The sequence below is a fragment of the Amblyomma americanum genome, chromosome 5, assembly GCF_052857255.1.
Source record: "Amblyomma americanum isolate KBUSLIRL-KWMA chromosome 5, ASM5285725v1, whole genome shotgun sequence".
In the NCBI taxonomy this organism is placed as follows: domain Eukaryota; kingdom Metazoa; phylum Arthropoda; class Arachnida; order Ixodida; family Ixodidae; genus Amblyomma; species Amblyomma americanum.
The window spans coordinates 185,476,011-185,490,544 of record NC_135501.1 but is presented as its reverse complement, the minus strand read 5'-3'; the positions used below and the strand labels follow the sequence as shown (position 1 = coordinate 185,490,544).

At 47.4% G+C, this 14,534-nt stretch overlaps 3 protein-coding genes and 1 long non-coding RNA gene across 4 annotated transcripts in view; 1 reads left to right on the top strand and 3 right to left on the bottom strand.

The window, feature by feature from the left end:
- LOC144134462 (neprilysin-2-like) overlaps positions 1-167 on the bottom strand; it is a 28,447-nt gene extending 28,280 nt beyond the window's left edge. Inside the window, exon 1 of the mRNA XM_077667373.1 lies at positions 75-167. Coding sequence (XP_077523499.1) covers positions 75-84 — 10 coding nt within the window. The 5' untranslated portion in view covers positions 85-167. The remainder of the gene's footprint in view (positions 1-74) is intronic.
- A 1,723-nt stretch (positions 168-1,890) lies between these two features.
- Positions 1,891-12,834, bottom strand: LOC144135429 (uncharacterized). The gene is made up of 4 exons (XR_013315496.1): positions 12,720-12,834; positions 10,863-10,889; positions 10,222-10,293; positions 1,891-1,921 (listed from the first exon to the last, which is right to left on the bottom strand). It is a non-coding gene; the product is annotated as an uncharacterized LOC144135429 (long non-coding RNA).
- Positions 5,628-6,912, top strand: LOC144133676 (uncharacterized). The gene is made up of 3 exons (XM_077666828.1): positions 5,628-5,832; positions 6,157-6,372; positions 6,575-6,912. Exons 1-3 carry the CDS (start codon positions 5,628-5,630, stop codon positions 6,910-6,912), a joined length of 759 nt encoding a protein of 252 aa, XP_077522954.1.
- On the bottom strand, positions 7,378-9,671 carry LOC144133675 (uncharacterized). Its single transcript, XM_077666827.1, has 3 exons — positions 9,174-9,671; positions 8,169-8,376; positions 7,378-7,772 (listed from the first exon to the last, which is right to left on the bottom strand). Exons 1-3 carry the CDS (start codon positions 9,639-9,641, stop codon positions 7,378-7,380), a joined length of 1,071 nt encoding a protein of 356 aa, XP_077522953.1. The 5' UTR covers positions 9,642-9,671.
- Positions 12,835-14,534: the final 1,700 nt, after the last annotated feature.

Genomic DNA, 14,534 nt, shown 5'->3' with positions numbered 1-14,534 from the left:
CCACTGAGCCACCGCGGCGGGTAGGCAAGCTAGTGCCCATATATAAAAAGTGCTGCGTGTGCAATGGTTCTCACCAGTGGTCATCGTGGCGAAGAACACGAAGAAGGCCACACCGATGACTCCCAAGAATAGCAACGTGTAGACCACGCCTGTGACAATGCCTTTGAAATTGGTGTCCCTGCGCAAGCCGCGGGAAAAAACGCTTTCAAACGAGTTGTGTACCACGGGGTAGTATGAAAGGACAGAGATGGGAGCATCTGCTAGACCGTGCGCAAGACGGATACGACCTTGGTATTGCCGTCCAGCTGCCTTCTCCTTATCGGCCACATTTATTCAAAGTCTATATTTTCCTTTCTGAAAATGTTTTTAGGGCAAACCTTCCTTTAAAGCAAACACTTTAAGCATCTGCCCCGCAGCCTGGAATTAGTGACCGGAGTGCAGAGTTAGCCCAGGCTGCGGCTAACTTAGCACTGTGTAACATTGTTGATGCTTGATCTGGCTGCCGCTAGCCTGCAGCCGAACCTCACCACTAGGGGCACTTGAAAGCAAACATTTATCTTGCACTCTGCTGCTTAATATATCTTAAAGTAGCTTATTGTATATCGCACAAAAAGTGCTGGAATAAGCAATTTTCTTGCCATGCATGACCCATACATAAGTGCTAAGTTGTTTTGTAGATTCATCCACTAATTAAATGGCAGCACTAGCTTCCTTATCGCTGCACAGATATTTTTGCAAACTGTGCAGTGTTCTTCACAATGTACGATAATACAAAGCATCGAATTTCACTACTGCATCTCCTGAATACGACGCAGTGCAGCTTTTAATGTGGAAGACAGCCCTACGTATTCGCAACAGTCCCAGGCTCCTGTTTCCGAGTTATTTACTGCGGCGGCATGCTCTGGCTATAGTACTAGCAGGCGCAGTGTAGGCGCTTTGGAATCTGCCTCAGTACGCCCTCATTCACTACAAAGCCGGAGCCTGCCAAGCCGCTCAGTCGCCCACGACGGACAAAAACCTTCGCCACCTACACCACCTACTTAGAAGTGGTGGTGAAACTTTATTACCAGCGGATGCAGAGGAGCAACCCGAAGCTGCCCCGCTTAAACGACCGCCGCTATCCCTTGGGCAGCGGCGGTGTCTTCAACCAGCTGGAGGAGCTTGATCTGTGTCCCTGGGTCGGAGCTGAGCATTAGAGCCTCCCAGTGATCAGAGTCGGTAGCGAAGTGACGCCGGTAGGAAATGCGGGAAGTTCCAGTTCATATGATTTACACACATAGAGATGCCCCGTTTTCTGGTGAGCAAAGGGCTGTTCGCTACGACTGCTGCGCCACCTTTCATCAGCCTCCACGGGAGAGGGAACAGAGAAGAGTTGGTGCTTTCGTCTGTGATCGCCACAGGCAAATGGAATGTTGCTTCTTATAAAAAGAACAAGCTGGTGAACTGCACGCGTGTAAGGTGACAGTGTTTGTACGTACGCCAAAGTCAGGCCCACTTTTTCTGAACAAGTCTCCGTGACTACTCCCCAGCAATGCAATACCGAAAAAAGGGAAAGACTTACTCTTTTTTTACGTCTGAAATACCGAAAACGTACAGTTAGGTTTCGAAAGCTAAACTACAAGTCATAGTTTTCATTTCAGAAACATTTCAGATAAGGTGAGTCGAATATGTATACAGGTGTTGCTTTGAGACATGAACGGGAAATAAAATACAGTTTTGTTGAACTGGCGCTTATATTTATATACGCAAGCTGTTTATTAAGGACTGCTTAGTACTTGATACAGCAAAAAGAAGCAAATAGTGGAACGCAGTCTCCCTTCCGGGCTACACTGTTCGCCTAACAGCAGCTTAATCTAGTTCCGCATGAAAAGGCCATAACAGTACTTACAGGAGTCGTATAAGAAATCCCTGTACGCACGATCTGAGCAAGAGAGAAGGAGCAACAGCCAATCAGAAGGCTGAATTCAAATCTGCTTTGCGACACAGCACTGACAAGCGGAGCGTTCCATCCTATTACTGAAACACGTGCGCCATGCCTACCGATGACGACGTTTTATTTACTTATATCCTTTCGGTCAGGAAGTAAAACATTTAGGACCACTGACTCGACCAGGCCTTAATGCATCTGTCACACGTGACTTAAATATGCCAGACCGACAAGACGCAGCCGGCGTTTGTCTCTGTGTTGCTGCGGAAACGCAACCCTGCTCTCACTGACGCACCTTTGAACACGTTTTGCTCCTTATACTACGCTTCTCACCGACAGGATTGGGGCGACGCGCCACCTGTCGACACTGGTGCGAACGAAAATGAAGCATCGAGTGGCAGCTGGACACGCGAAACAATTCTATGAAAGCGTTTGATCGCATAATAAATAAAATCGCTACTTTTATATCTCTTAATAAATGAAACTAGCATTGACATATCTGAGGAACTGTATAATGATGTGAAACAGACTTCTTTTTTCTTTGCCCTATAATTCTCTTTTTGAGCGATGTTGCGTAACACATGTATGTGTTCTTCCTAGTATATTGAACTCCCTTAGCCGCACGGTTCTATGCTGCCAAGTGTGTTATAGGAACAGGGCTCCTCAAGCGGTTCTCACAGTTTTTCTCTCCTCCTCGTAACTTTTCATTGCGGGATAAATTTGATTTGATTTGATTAAGTTCCGGTACCATTTATAGGATGCCCACAAAGCTCTTCGGCATTGAAGCACTAGTCAGGTAATAGACAGTTTTAGCTGTGCGTACGCAAGTGCTTGCGTACCCAAAGAGCTGCGGCGCTGCGTGCGTTACGCTGTCCGCTCCGAAGTATAGTTTTAGCTGACCGTGCCGTAGCGTCCCTCAGGCGCACGTGGCGCCATCTAGTGACAAGAAGTCAAACCACATCAACGCTCGGTTGAAGAAAATTTCATCCGTGATTACTGATAACTACTGTGAGTGCATTGGGAGCCTTTTTTGTTCCAAGAAGAAAAACTATGCAAACCGAAGAAAATGCAAGATCTGGCTAAAAGTTAGAAAACTGCTTCGCCAGGTGTCGTTGCTACGAGGAAAACACACTGAATATAGTTAGGCCTAGGAGCTTGAAGATCGCCAAATTATCTGAAAAACAGGGGCTAGTTATCGCTTATACCACTACGTGTGGGCAAGATTAGGCGAAATAAAAGCGAACCGCTACCATTTGAGCGAGCTATTGCGTCGAAGAATCCAGCGGCGACATGTATTTATTCCGAAGCGGGCGAGCAGGGCGCCGCCATCTTGTCAAAGTTAGCGTACGCAAGCCACGCAAGCGCCGAAACGCAAACTCCGCTGGCTACCGTACGCAAGGCTACCGTACGCAAGACGCAAGGCTTGCGCTTGCGTTCTGCGCATGCGCACTACCGTCCCCGAAAACTCCTCGCGTACGCTAACTTTGCGTACGCACAGCTAAAACTGTCTATTGTTATCCGCAGAATAGGCTCTCCTGTGCTTACGAGGCATGTTTAGGTCGAGCTAATTCAAGGGTCCCTCCGAGGGGTCCCTCCTGAACTGTGTAGCATGTAACCCGGGGTATTTCCTGCTGCCACAAGCTCCTCTCCTCCTCACCCTTGAGTACACCAACTCCAGATTTAATGGTGTGTTGGCAATTTCAGTTTACGGTTCGGTTTGGTTTTTGGTATTGATTTTTGTTTTGTTTGGTTTTTGGTATTGGTTTGACGAAAGGTGTCAGAACGTGAGGACCGGGGCGCCCCTATACTTCGCACAGATTCAGAGCTCAAGGGCTGCCATAATCTACCCGCCGTGGTGGCTGAGTGGTTAGGGCGCTCGGCTCCTGATCCGGAGTTCCCGGGCTCGAACCCGACCGTGGCGGCTGCGTTTTTATGGAGGAAAAACGCTAAGGCGCCCGTGTGCTGTGCGATGTCAGTGCACGTTAAAGATCCCCAGGTGGTCGAAATTGTTTCGGAGCCCTCCACTACGGCACCTCTTTCTTCCTTTCTTCTTTCACTCCCTCCTTTATCCCTTTCCTTACTTCGCGGTTCAGGTATCCAATGATATACGAGACAGATACTGCGCAATTTTCTTTGCCCCAAAACAAATTATTATTATTAGAGACTTTTAGTATAGCGTACGCAGACATACGCAAAGGCATAGCGTACGCTATAAAATAGCGTGCTTCGTACTGCGCATGCGCTAAACGCTATTCCAAACCGAGGTTTAGCGTACGTGCGCGTTACGTACGCTATTTCTCGAATTTAGCGTGCGTGCTCTTGCGTACGCTAGGAAAAATAGCGTTGTCAAGATGGCGGCGCCCACGTCGCCCGCTTCGGAGAGAATTCGTCAATGTTATTGGGCTTTTAGGCATATTCATTGCTTTAAATGGCACACGTGATATTCGCTTTGCCTCGCCTCGCCAACAGCATAAAGAAAGAGGGATAAACTTGCCCAATTTTCTATTCTGTGTAACGACTCCGCAGCTCTTAACCCTAACAAGACAGAACCGACTGTGGATTGCCTTGATTTGGATTCGTAAGGAAATGCAGTCACAGCCTTGCCAAATGTAGCCGTTTCGGCGGCTAGCTGGTCCGTCTAGGCTAGCCACCAAGCCCGTCGCAGCAACGCTGTGTCGCAGTGCTCGTAGCACGTGTGTGCGTTGACATCGTGGTCGTACTTCTCAGATGGCAGCCACCGTGTTGACAGCGCAAAAAAATTCCGCTCCTCGCCTGCGATTTACATTCGCAGACGATTTAGCGTTACTTAGGGAGGTAAACGCACAAAATCCCTTCAAGGACGCTGCAGAGTGGAAAAACATTTTGAGAAATGTGAATTTCGCCTGCGGTAAGCCGTTCACTGCCCGGGCCTTGAGAGAAAGGCTCGACCTTCTTCTGGGCCAGTTCATCGCAAACGACAGAACGAATTTGCGCAAGTAAGTAGCCGATTTTTTCATGTAATGCTTATACTCTACCTCGAAATATACTTGCAGTTCAGTAGATGCACCCAACCCCTCGAGCTCGCCACTACGGTCTCTTCTTCACTGCGCCGCCGTGGTGGCTCAGTGGTTATAGTGCTCGGCTGCCGACCCGAAAGGCGCGAGTTGGATCCCGCGCGTGGCGGTCCGCATTTCGATGGAGACGAAATTCTAGAGGCCCGTGTCAGAACTCAGCACGCATCACTTAGCCGATAGGGTGCTTTAAAATGCTAACTAGCGAACACAGCAAATAATATTTCATGCAACGTTGGCTTTGGCAACTTGTTCTCTGTCATTTCCGTGCGGGCAGATTTTGCAACCAGTAGTAATATTTTTTTATCGATTACTTTTTGCCGCTGGATCCTTTGAAGTTTTAAATAAATCCACCATACCCAAAGTACTGGGCACATAAATTCTAGATTGTAATTTTTACTGTTTCTTAGTGAATTAACAGTCCGTAATCATTTTCGTACATTTGTCGAAGAAAAATTCTTGCCGTTTTCTGCTGGAAAACGCACTAATTGCATTCAGTGACGCCTGGGTACTGTTTGCAGGAAAAAAAAAACAAAATTGGGTGAAAACAAAACAAGGCTCTTGAAAGCCTTAAATGAGATGTGAAGTGTGTATACAGATGGTGCTTACACCTTTTTCTCTGTATGAATTACAAATTTATTTTGTACCGTATGAATCCTCCCAGGTCAGGCACAGAGGAGGAATATGAGGAGAAGGAGAAGCTCCTGCAGGAGATCTCTGACCTCGCAAGAGAATTTCGATACAAGTGTAAGAGCCGCAAGGCACAAGCTGCTGCAAATAAAGCATTTGCTACAGGAGTGCGCGACAATGCCTGCGCCGCTGCTGCAAGAGTGTCACCACATCACAGTGACTCATGTAAGGACACACCAACTTTCTTTTCTGTTCACTTGCTAAGCATGATGTAAGCGTGAGTCATTCCGCTTTAGTGTGGTACATAAACATTGCCCACTGCATGAAAAGAACAACAAAGAAATAAGCGACATACATAAATAAAAGAAAAACACAAGTGACTGTAAGTGTGCAGATTTCTGTATTTGGCGTTATTTTTTATCATCCAACCTACCAGCACTTGATGTGTAGCAAGTGGCAAAGGTCATGGCGTATTTGTGCTGAAATGCAATTTATTGGGAAGCACCCATTGTTGTAACGGAGGGTCTACATTTTCTCCTTATTTTTCAGACCCAACACCATCTGGGACTGCCACCGACACTCCCGAAACAGCATCTTATGTGCTGCAGCAGATGTGCAACGACAGAGATGTCATTGATGATTATTTCACGACTGACGCTGAAAACTTTCAGAGTGCGCAGCAAACGGCTAGCGCAAATGTTACGACAGACGTACAAGAAGAAACTGAGGAACATGAGCCCCAACCTACAGCTGAAATGAAGCGAAGTAAGCATACTTTTCATTTGAGCTGTATCATACCAAGTTGCATATTCAAACTGTTTCATTATTCAACCAGTTTGTGCGACTCAGACGTGCTAGATTCTTTTGCCAACATGCAAATGTGGATCTGTCTTGCTCTCCTGCCTCGATTTTGTTCTTTTGGTGCATTGTCATGCATTAATTCGATTTGGAAAACATACTTTTGCAGGAAAAAGGAAGCCAAAAACAGCGGGCGATGAAAACCACGAGTTTTTGGAAAAAAGATGGAGCCATGAAAGGGCAATGAAGGAGAAAGAAATGCAGCTTGAGATGGAGCGTGCTGCACTTGAAAAGGTGCGCCTCGAGATGAAACAGAGGCGCTGGGAAAAAAGACAGCAGATGAAATCCATAAAAATGGAAAATGAATTCAAGCTGCGTGAGCTGGAATTGGAGGCTCGTGCCAACGAAGTACAAGCAAGAAGGCAACAAAATGAAGCGAACAGTGCAAGCCAGCAAGCACTAGTAAATGTGTTGAATTCAATTGCAGAGAAATTATGCAAAGGCTAAAATGACAAGAGAATAAAATTATTATCCGACAGAACTATGTGCTTTTAATTGCCTCCATTATAATGCATTTATACAAACTGAATGCAAAAAATTCTTGCACTGCATGCTGACAGCACTTCCTGCTGCCAATACATGCCAAAGCTGCTGCTTTCATATTATGGCGGCCCACAGTGGCTGCTTATTGGTAATAGAGCTCAGTGGCTGATTCCTAGAATGCAAGCACTGTATTGTACAATGCCCATGCACGTTAAGGAACCCCGGAGAATCTGAATTTACCACTTCAGCGTCCCTCATAGCTCAAACGGCTTCGAGAAGTTGCGCGCCACAAACAATATGAAACGCATTATTAATACTAGGACAGCTCATTTAGTTCATGTAAGACAAACAAGGTTTTAAAGTGAAGCAAGTACTGCGCACGGTAAAAGTTCAATTAATAAACACTGAACCAATCCTGAGCATTTTTGTCTATGACTGGTTTGGGTGGAGATAATCAAAGAGGCATGGTGGCTCCAGGTCAAAGTAGTTCGAGACTTGGTTACCATACATGCAAGCATGGCAGTTGGTGAGAATGACGGCTACCCTGTACATTCTAGGCACAGCCTGCAAAAGCAGCCTTTGATTTTTTTTGAAATCAAGAAAAGCAAACTGGGAAATTACTCTCCCGAATCCCCATTCTACAGCCTGCCTAACTGTACTCATGGCAGCATTGAAGTTTTCTTGAGCAGTTGTGAGCCGTGCACCTCCATATGGTTTCATGAGAAGCGGCCGCAGGGGATATGCAGGGTCCCCATATATCACTGCATCATTTCCAGGTACCAGCTCCTCAAGTGTCTCATAAAGTTTGCTTTCTCTCAAGATTCCTGAAATGAGAAAAAAATTCGGTGCATACCATGTTCTGTAATATTACCGGAACAATGCTCACAGCAGCACATCTGGTAAGCAGACACTGAATAGAATACTTTATATATAATAATATCATTGCGTATTAAATCAGAGCAAAATTAATATTGCGTTATACACACTCCGTGCTTTCTTTATGCTTTATGTGTGATAGGGTACCAAACAGAGAGAGAAAAGCAGGAAGGCAGGCAGGTTTACTAGGTGACGCCCAGTATGCAACCAGACACGCATTAAAGGGAACAAAGGGAGAGAAAGGAAAGAAAGAAGAATGGGAAATAATGGCACAACAGACATGTGCAAAACTGAAATACAACAGATAATGCCGACAGTGATTCTGTTACCACAATGAAACTTACCAGCATCATGCCTGCTGCCTGGATATGGCCCGTCAAGCTGACAGATGAGCCCATTGGGGCACATGAGGGCTTGATATTTCAGTGCGTGGACTCTCTTGTGCCCAGAGAAGTACACTCTTTGACCTTCTGATGGCCGACATATGGGACGTGCCGTTCCATCAATAAATGCCCAGCAGTTGTCCAGGGGGGCACCTTTTAAGTGAACTGCCTGAAATGAGAGACAATGAGATGCGATTAAGCTTAATCACATGTTTACGGACTTCAAGGAATCACATGTTATAGTTTAAACCATGGTAACCAGTGTACAAAATATTATGGTGATAGAATATGGAAAGAAAAACTGCAAGTACTGGGTAGTAACACGTGATTTAGTCAAGTGGCATGCAGTGATACCACACACTGCTTGGTGAGTGCTCCCATCGTCTGAGAATTTTTCTTGCCCTGTTCATCAACCACATCACATGAGACGTAACTGAGATATAGGAACTGCTAAAGTGTTGACACACAACCATATCCTAAGACTTCACATGGACAACTGTGCATATTGTGTCTTTTACATGACTCATTTGGTTTTGGTTTTATGGGGGTTTAACGTCTCAAAGCGACTCAGGTTATGAGGGACTCCGTAGAGGGGGGCTCCAATTAATTTCGAGCACCTGGATTTCTTTAACATGCCCTGACATCGCGCAGCACACAGGCATCTAGTTTTACATAATGCAACGAAAATGACGCACATAATGAGAGCACTCGCCATGCTTCCGCAGGGTCATCTCTTAAGGAAATAGCACAGCAAAAAGGGAGACGTGCGCAGTTTCCGCCTGAGTGTACTTGACGCCACAACAATCAAGCACTTTTCACAGCAACGAATCTGGCTTCTAGATTTCTGCAACTCATTCATTACATACTAAGACTTCTATTCATAGTGCTATGTAAATTCCTTCTTTTTTCTTTCTGCTGTGAATGTCATGCGACATGCAGAATAAAAGAGTAAAATGAAAAACTTACGTTGCTCATTTCTTTCAAATAAGACGTGCTCAGCCACTTGTGACACAGCAGATTGTCAAGCAGTGATCCAAATCTCTGCTCGATGTGCAGCATTGTTTTGTTTGAAATGCTCGATATTACTGAGTAGTGGCGGCCAAAGAATTCCTGCAGATCGCACAGTCTGTTCGGGTAGGCCAGTCGCCGCAAACAGATGCACAGGGCTTCTCGCCCAGACACTCGCACTCCCTGAGCGCTTGTTACGTATTCGGGCACTTCTAAAGCGTTCACAAGCGTCCGAAAGTCTGCTTTCTGGAACCTAAAGTGACTTCGGAACGTGCTGTCGGGCATGGTGTCCAGATTCAGCAGGCCGCGCCTGGATGCATAGAGTCTGCGTTGCTGTTCACGCTCGCGCATCATCACGGCTTCGATGTCGTCCCAGCTTAAAAACGCTAGGCAGTAGGGGTCCGAAAGGATGCTAGTACGCACCATGACGTTATTAAGAACCTCGCTCGGTTCGGTTACCTAAAAAAAGTCGGGCCCTACCTCCACTGTGCAGAGCACGAACCATTTGGCCACGCAACCGACTATCTGCGTGATGCGACTTGGATAACCTTGGCCATGCCTTGGCTAAATAGAAAAAACTTTGTCGCAACATATTTTCACAATTTAACACCAGATGGCGCCACTGCAACCTACGCTATCGTTACGTTCAGGTTGGCATACGGTAAACTAAAAGTGGTCGTGCGACCTCCTCTGTTACCTCCCGCTAAATGCTTGCGTATAGCGTACGCAAGCGCTCATACGCTATACTAAAAGTCTCTATTATTACGCCCAGAAGCGAATAAGGCAATGAGGAACGCCGTAATGGAGAGCTCCGGGTAATTTTGACCACTGGAATTTCTTTAAACGTGCAGTAATATCGCACAGTACACGGGTCTATAGCACTTCGCCTCCATCGAAATTCGACCGTTGCACCCGGGATGGTGTTCATAAGTGCCCTGCTACATCACTTTAAAAGCCGGCCCCTTTTGAGTTTTGACTGCACGTCCTGATTTGGTCCAACGCTTACCAGCCGGTGCCTGAATATTCGACGTTGATCGAATGATGAGTGGCATGGTGTACTCTAATTGTGGCACGCGTCCTGGAACAAAAAATAAACGACAGACGACAATCAAGAGCAATTTCGTTCCTTTCAATTCATCTTGGCGAAGAAGAAGCAATTACTAAGCCGAATGTTTAATGCATCGAGACCATAAACGTGCTCGACGATATTTACAATACCTACAAGAGACAGGGTTTACTCAGTTAAATGCGTAACTTCATGCTTCGCTTAGCTGTAGTAGCCGTCGCAGAAGTAGCTGTTGCAGGGGTGCCGTAAAATACCGCCACGACTAAATCACACCACTTCGCCTCGGAGCATTATAAGGACTGCTGAGCTCCTCTCATGGCCACCTTGGATTTCATGGGCTTCTATGGGTCATTCCTTCATTGTGTCATGGTTGTACACATGACATCTGTGACGTAATCACTGAGACTGTCTTCGTTGAGACCTTACGGAGACGGCCAGCGTCATAGCTACCATCTCACGCGCTGGAAAGGCAAATACCTCACTACCTCAGTTTCTGCCATCATTCTTCAGAATAATAGAACAGGAAAGTAGAGGGAAATGCCAGCTCTCGAGGCAAGAATTCATGATACGCTTGTACTTACCTTCCCTGTAAACGATGAATGACCGGGCTGAAAGACAAAAGATGGCGTAAGGAATAATCTAGAGGTTATTTTTTCCACGAAATGCTCTTCACACGCGACTTCTATTAGGGCATGCCGTTTTTGTCCGTAATGTTCCAAGTAAATGCCTCCGAAAACTGCTACAAATTAAACTTACCCTAATCGGGCAGCCAAAATCTAGCACTCGTTACCTAAGCATCTAAGGAACTCCTCTGTGCACTGTGACAGCATAAGCAGCGCACCTCAAGTCAGGGCACGTAGTGTCGCCTGATTTCAACTGCGAGTACTTAACGCACGAAGCTTCAGGCGTCATGACTCCACAGAGTGGCGCTCGCGATTTCGCGGAGCGCTCTCAGCTGTCAGTGGAAACGACACTCTCGTAGACAGGGTCCTTTTGCAATGATATGAGAGACACAAAGAGCACAGTCTTCACCGCCTGCTCTTGCGAGAGGCGCGTTGACGGCGTTATGGAAGGCATTTCTTCGGCTGGTTTTCGTGCAAAGCATGTTTTCTTCGAGGGCTGTTCTGTGCATTTGCCTTAGGATCGTGTTTTGCGAGATACAAACTGTGGAGTAATAGACCTAAGTATTGAACGCTTTGGATTAACTGCTTCGGCATGAAAAAGAGACGATGGCAAGACGGGTGAGTTGATGATACATACTTAAGGGAAAATAGCGCAAAAGACGGGGACAAGTGAAGCGCTGGTCCTGTTGTTTTCTTCACTTGTCCCCGTCTTTTGCGCTAGTTTCCCTTAAGTATGGAAAACAGAATGAGAAAGAAAGGAGGGAAGCCTCAGGGTGCTAGCCGACGTTTCGACAAGAGGACTCGCCTTCGCCTGGACACCCCGATGAAGGCAGCTCTTTTTGTTGAAACGTTGGCGAGCGCCCTTACCCAAGCAGCACAGGTAATCGACTCAATATTAGAAACGTATTGTGCAAAGGGCAGTCCTGCAAATGACCAGAGTGAAACCATCGATTTCCAATATTTGTCCGATTACCTGCACTGCTTGGCGAGGCTTCCCTGTCCCTTGTTTACTTTTTGTTCTCAAGAAGCCCCAACCTCTCTCTGCACCATGCTGCCGCATAAACTGCGTTACGCGCTCCTCAAAATCTAAGACTGCACCCGTCGCGGTGGCGCAGTGGTTAGGGCGTTTGGCTACTAATCCGGAGTTCCCGGGTTCGAACCCGACCGCGGCGGCTGCGTTTTTATGGAGGCAAAACGCTAAGGCGCCCGCGTGCTGTGCGATGTCAGTGCACGTTAAAGATCCCCAGGTGGTCGAAATTATTCTGGAGCCCTGCACTACGGCACCTCTTTCTTCCTTTCTTCTTTCACTCCCTCCTTTATCCCTTCTCTTACGGCACGGTTCAGGTGTCCAACGATATATGAGACAGATACTGCGTCATTTCCTTTCCCCCAAAAAACCAATTATTATTATTTAGCGACGTTACAATTAGCGGGCATGAAAATGTGGTCGAGTTGGCCAGGTTCGAACTCTCGACCTTTCTTCCTCTAAAAGAAAGCCTCGTCTACAATTCCGGGCACTACTATCTAGCACCAATTCAAAAGCGTAAGGTATAGGAATGCCCCGCTTCCGTGCATCAACGGTTTTCGCAGGGCGCCTTGTACAACCCGTCCCCGTTTACTCATTAGGGTGGCGATCCCTGTGAAATGTCAGTACGCGGATAACCACACCTAAGCATTCCAAAAAAACCTCAGCTCTTTCTCAGATGCCAGAGCGGAGCCGTCTTGAAAAGCGAGGCATCGCGCAGTCATAACCTTCCTCTCTTAGGTGGATGTGGAGCCTTATTCGTAACAGCCGCATCCAGACGCTGCACTCACCTTAGACGGAATGACCACGAGGACGATTTGCAGAAGGAAAAACCCTTGAGACGACCAGAAGCCCCAGAGACGACAACAGAATGCAATGACTGCCTGTGGCAAGCGAGAACCCTGGACCAGCGGGACGCGTGCTGTCACGAGCTGCTTCGTCTATTCAGAGCACGAGTAATCGATGGTTGGGTCTCGAGGTGGGAACTGTTGTTGTTGTTGCAGTTGTTAGCCTTTCATAAGATGGCACCTACCCACACTGGGGGATCGGCCAAGAATCTGGAGGCAGAGGTAGCCATTCACCTGTACTCAATAAAGGCAAAAGGAAAACACGCGGGAAAGCAACACCGGTGGATTCTACCTCAACAACGGTATGGAAAAGAACAAAGACAGCGGCAGCCGATCTCCTTGCCGAAATGATGACGGTGATAGCGACATATTGGCGCAAAGCTGGCCGTATAGAGCGTCGATGATTACATGTTATAAACGGCGCGGGCCGCGATAAGAGACAAAAATTTCCGATAATTTATTTCCAAGTGTTCGGTGCTACGAAAAATTAAATCTAGAACAAAAACAAAAATTGAGAGAGAGGGAGAGAACAACTTTATTGAAATTGCCTGCAGAATCGGTTAGGCTCCCTCCACGCACGGAGGACAAGCTTTTACCGCGACGCGGCCACTACGTCAGTCTCGTGCGTTGTGCTCCTCGAGGTCTTGGTCCCTCGCTACTTCCGCGGGTCCGAGAAGGCCGCCGCCCCCTTCCTGGGGGTGCTGCTCCCCTTCTCCTCGGTTTCGCTCGGTCGCTGTATTTCTAGAGCTGCCGAGACCGGCTGGACGGCCCTGAGTTGCGTCTCTTGATCATAGCTCCTCGTTGCAGCCTCTAGCTGCGGCGGGATCGTCATCTTCTCGCTGGCTTCTCGCGGATTTACACTACAGTCCCAAAGGATGGGAGCCGCGGTGGCTCTCTCCTTCGCGCACAGTCTACACACGTCACTCGCGTACACACTCGGACACACGTGCTTAGCTAGCACCGGGGTGAGCAGGGACCCCGTCTGTAACTGTCTGTATGACACTGCCTCCTTCCGGGTAAGCCCCGGATGAAGTGGCGGCATAGTCTGTCTGTTCAGTCTGTACCATTTCACTATTTCGTTGAAGGTGGTCATCTTGTCCTTGGCACTGCCCTGCGACCAACACTCCGAGTCGGCTGTGCTTACAGCCGCGCGGTTGGTTAGTCCTCGCGCGGCCGAGTTGGCCGTCTCGTTGTGGTTCACATTCCCGCGTTCCAACATGTCACTGTCCATCCCCGCGGGAAATCTTTTCAGTAAAGGTCGAAAGATTAATGTGTGGAATGGGGAGATACCTGGGAGCCTCAGAGAAGAGAAAAATACAAATATAAAAGTCCAGGAAGCACGCACCGAGCGGGATTATTGCGAATTAAAGACGATAAAACATGAAAGTACATAGGCCTGGAACTGCCCAGGGCGGAAAATTTCGAGAAAAAGCCGACTGAAAGAACGAAAATTAGGACACGGGCAGAACCGTTGACACCTAAAGGGATGTCAACGAGAGCGGGGTGCCTTCGGGACGATCATTCAAAAGCACAGGGCAAGCCCCACACTTTCCATGTACTAACGCGATATAGAGTTAAGGAGCCAGTGTCTCAGAAAACCAAAAAATCCACCTAAAATTCCCAGAAAGCAACCAAAGTGGGACACCTAGGTGCCAGGCTGGTCACCTTGTTCACGTCACCTTGTAGCGTGACCTTGTGACCTGCCCACCTTATTGTGCGCCAACTGCCCGCCATGGCAGGTGGCAGTCAAGTTAAAGA

Coding starts and splice junctions, on each gene's coding strand:
- LOC144133676 (XM_077666828.1), top strand. CDS start 5,628: ATGAATCCTCCCAGGTCAGGCACAGAGGAGGAATATGAGGAGAAGGAG. Junction 5,833..6,156: donor ACCACATCACAGTGACTCAT/GTAAGGACACAC, acceptor CTTATTTTTCAG/ACCCAACACCATCTGGGACT. Junction 6,373..6,574: donor TACAGCTGAAATGAAGCGAA/GTAAGCATACTT, acceptor ATACTTTTGCAG/GAAAAAGGAAGCCAAAAACA.
- LOC144133675 (XM_077666827.1), bottom strand. CDS start 9,641: ATGGTGCGTACTAGCATCCTTTCGGACCCCTACTGCCTAGCGTTTTTA. Junction 8,377..9,173: donor ATTTGAAAGAAATGAGCAAC/GTAAGTTTTTCA, acceptor CTCTCATTTCAG/GCAGTTCACTTAAAAGGTGC. Junction 7,773..8,168: donor AGGCAGCAGGCATGATGCTG/GTAAGTTTCATT, acceptor TTCTCATTTCAG/GAATCTTGAGAGAAAGCAAA.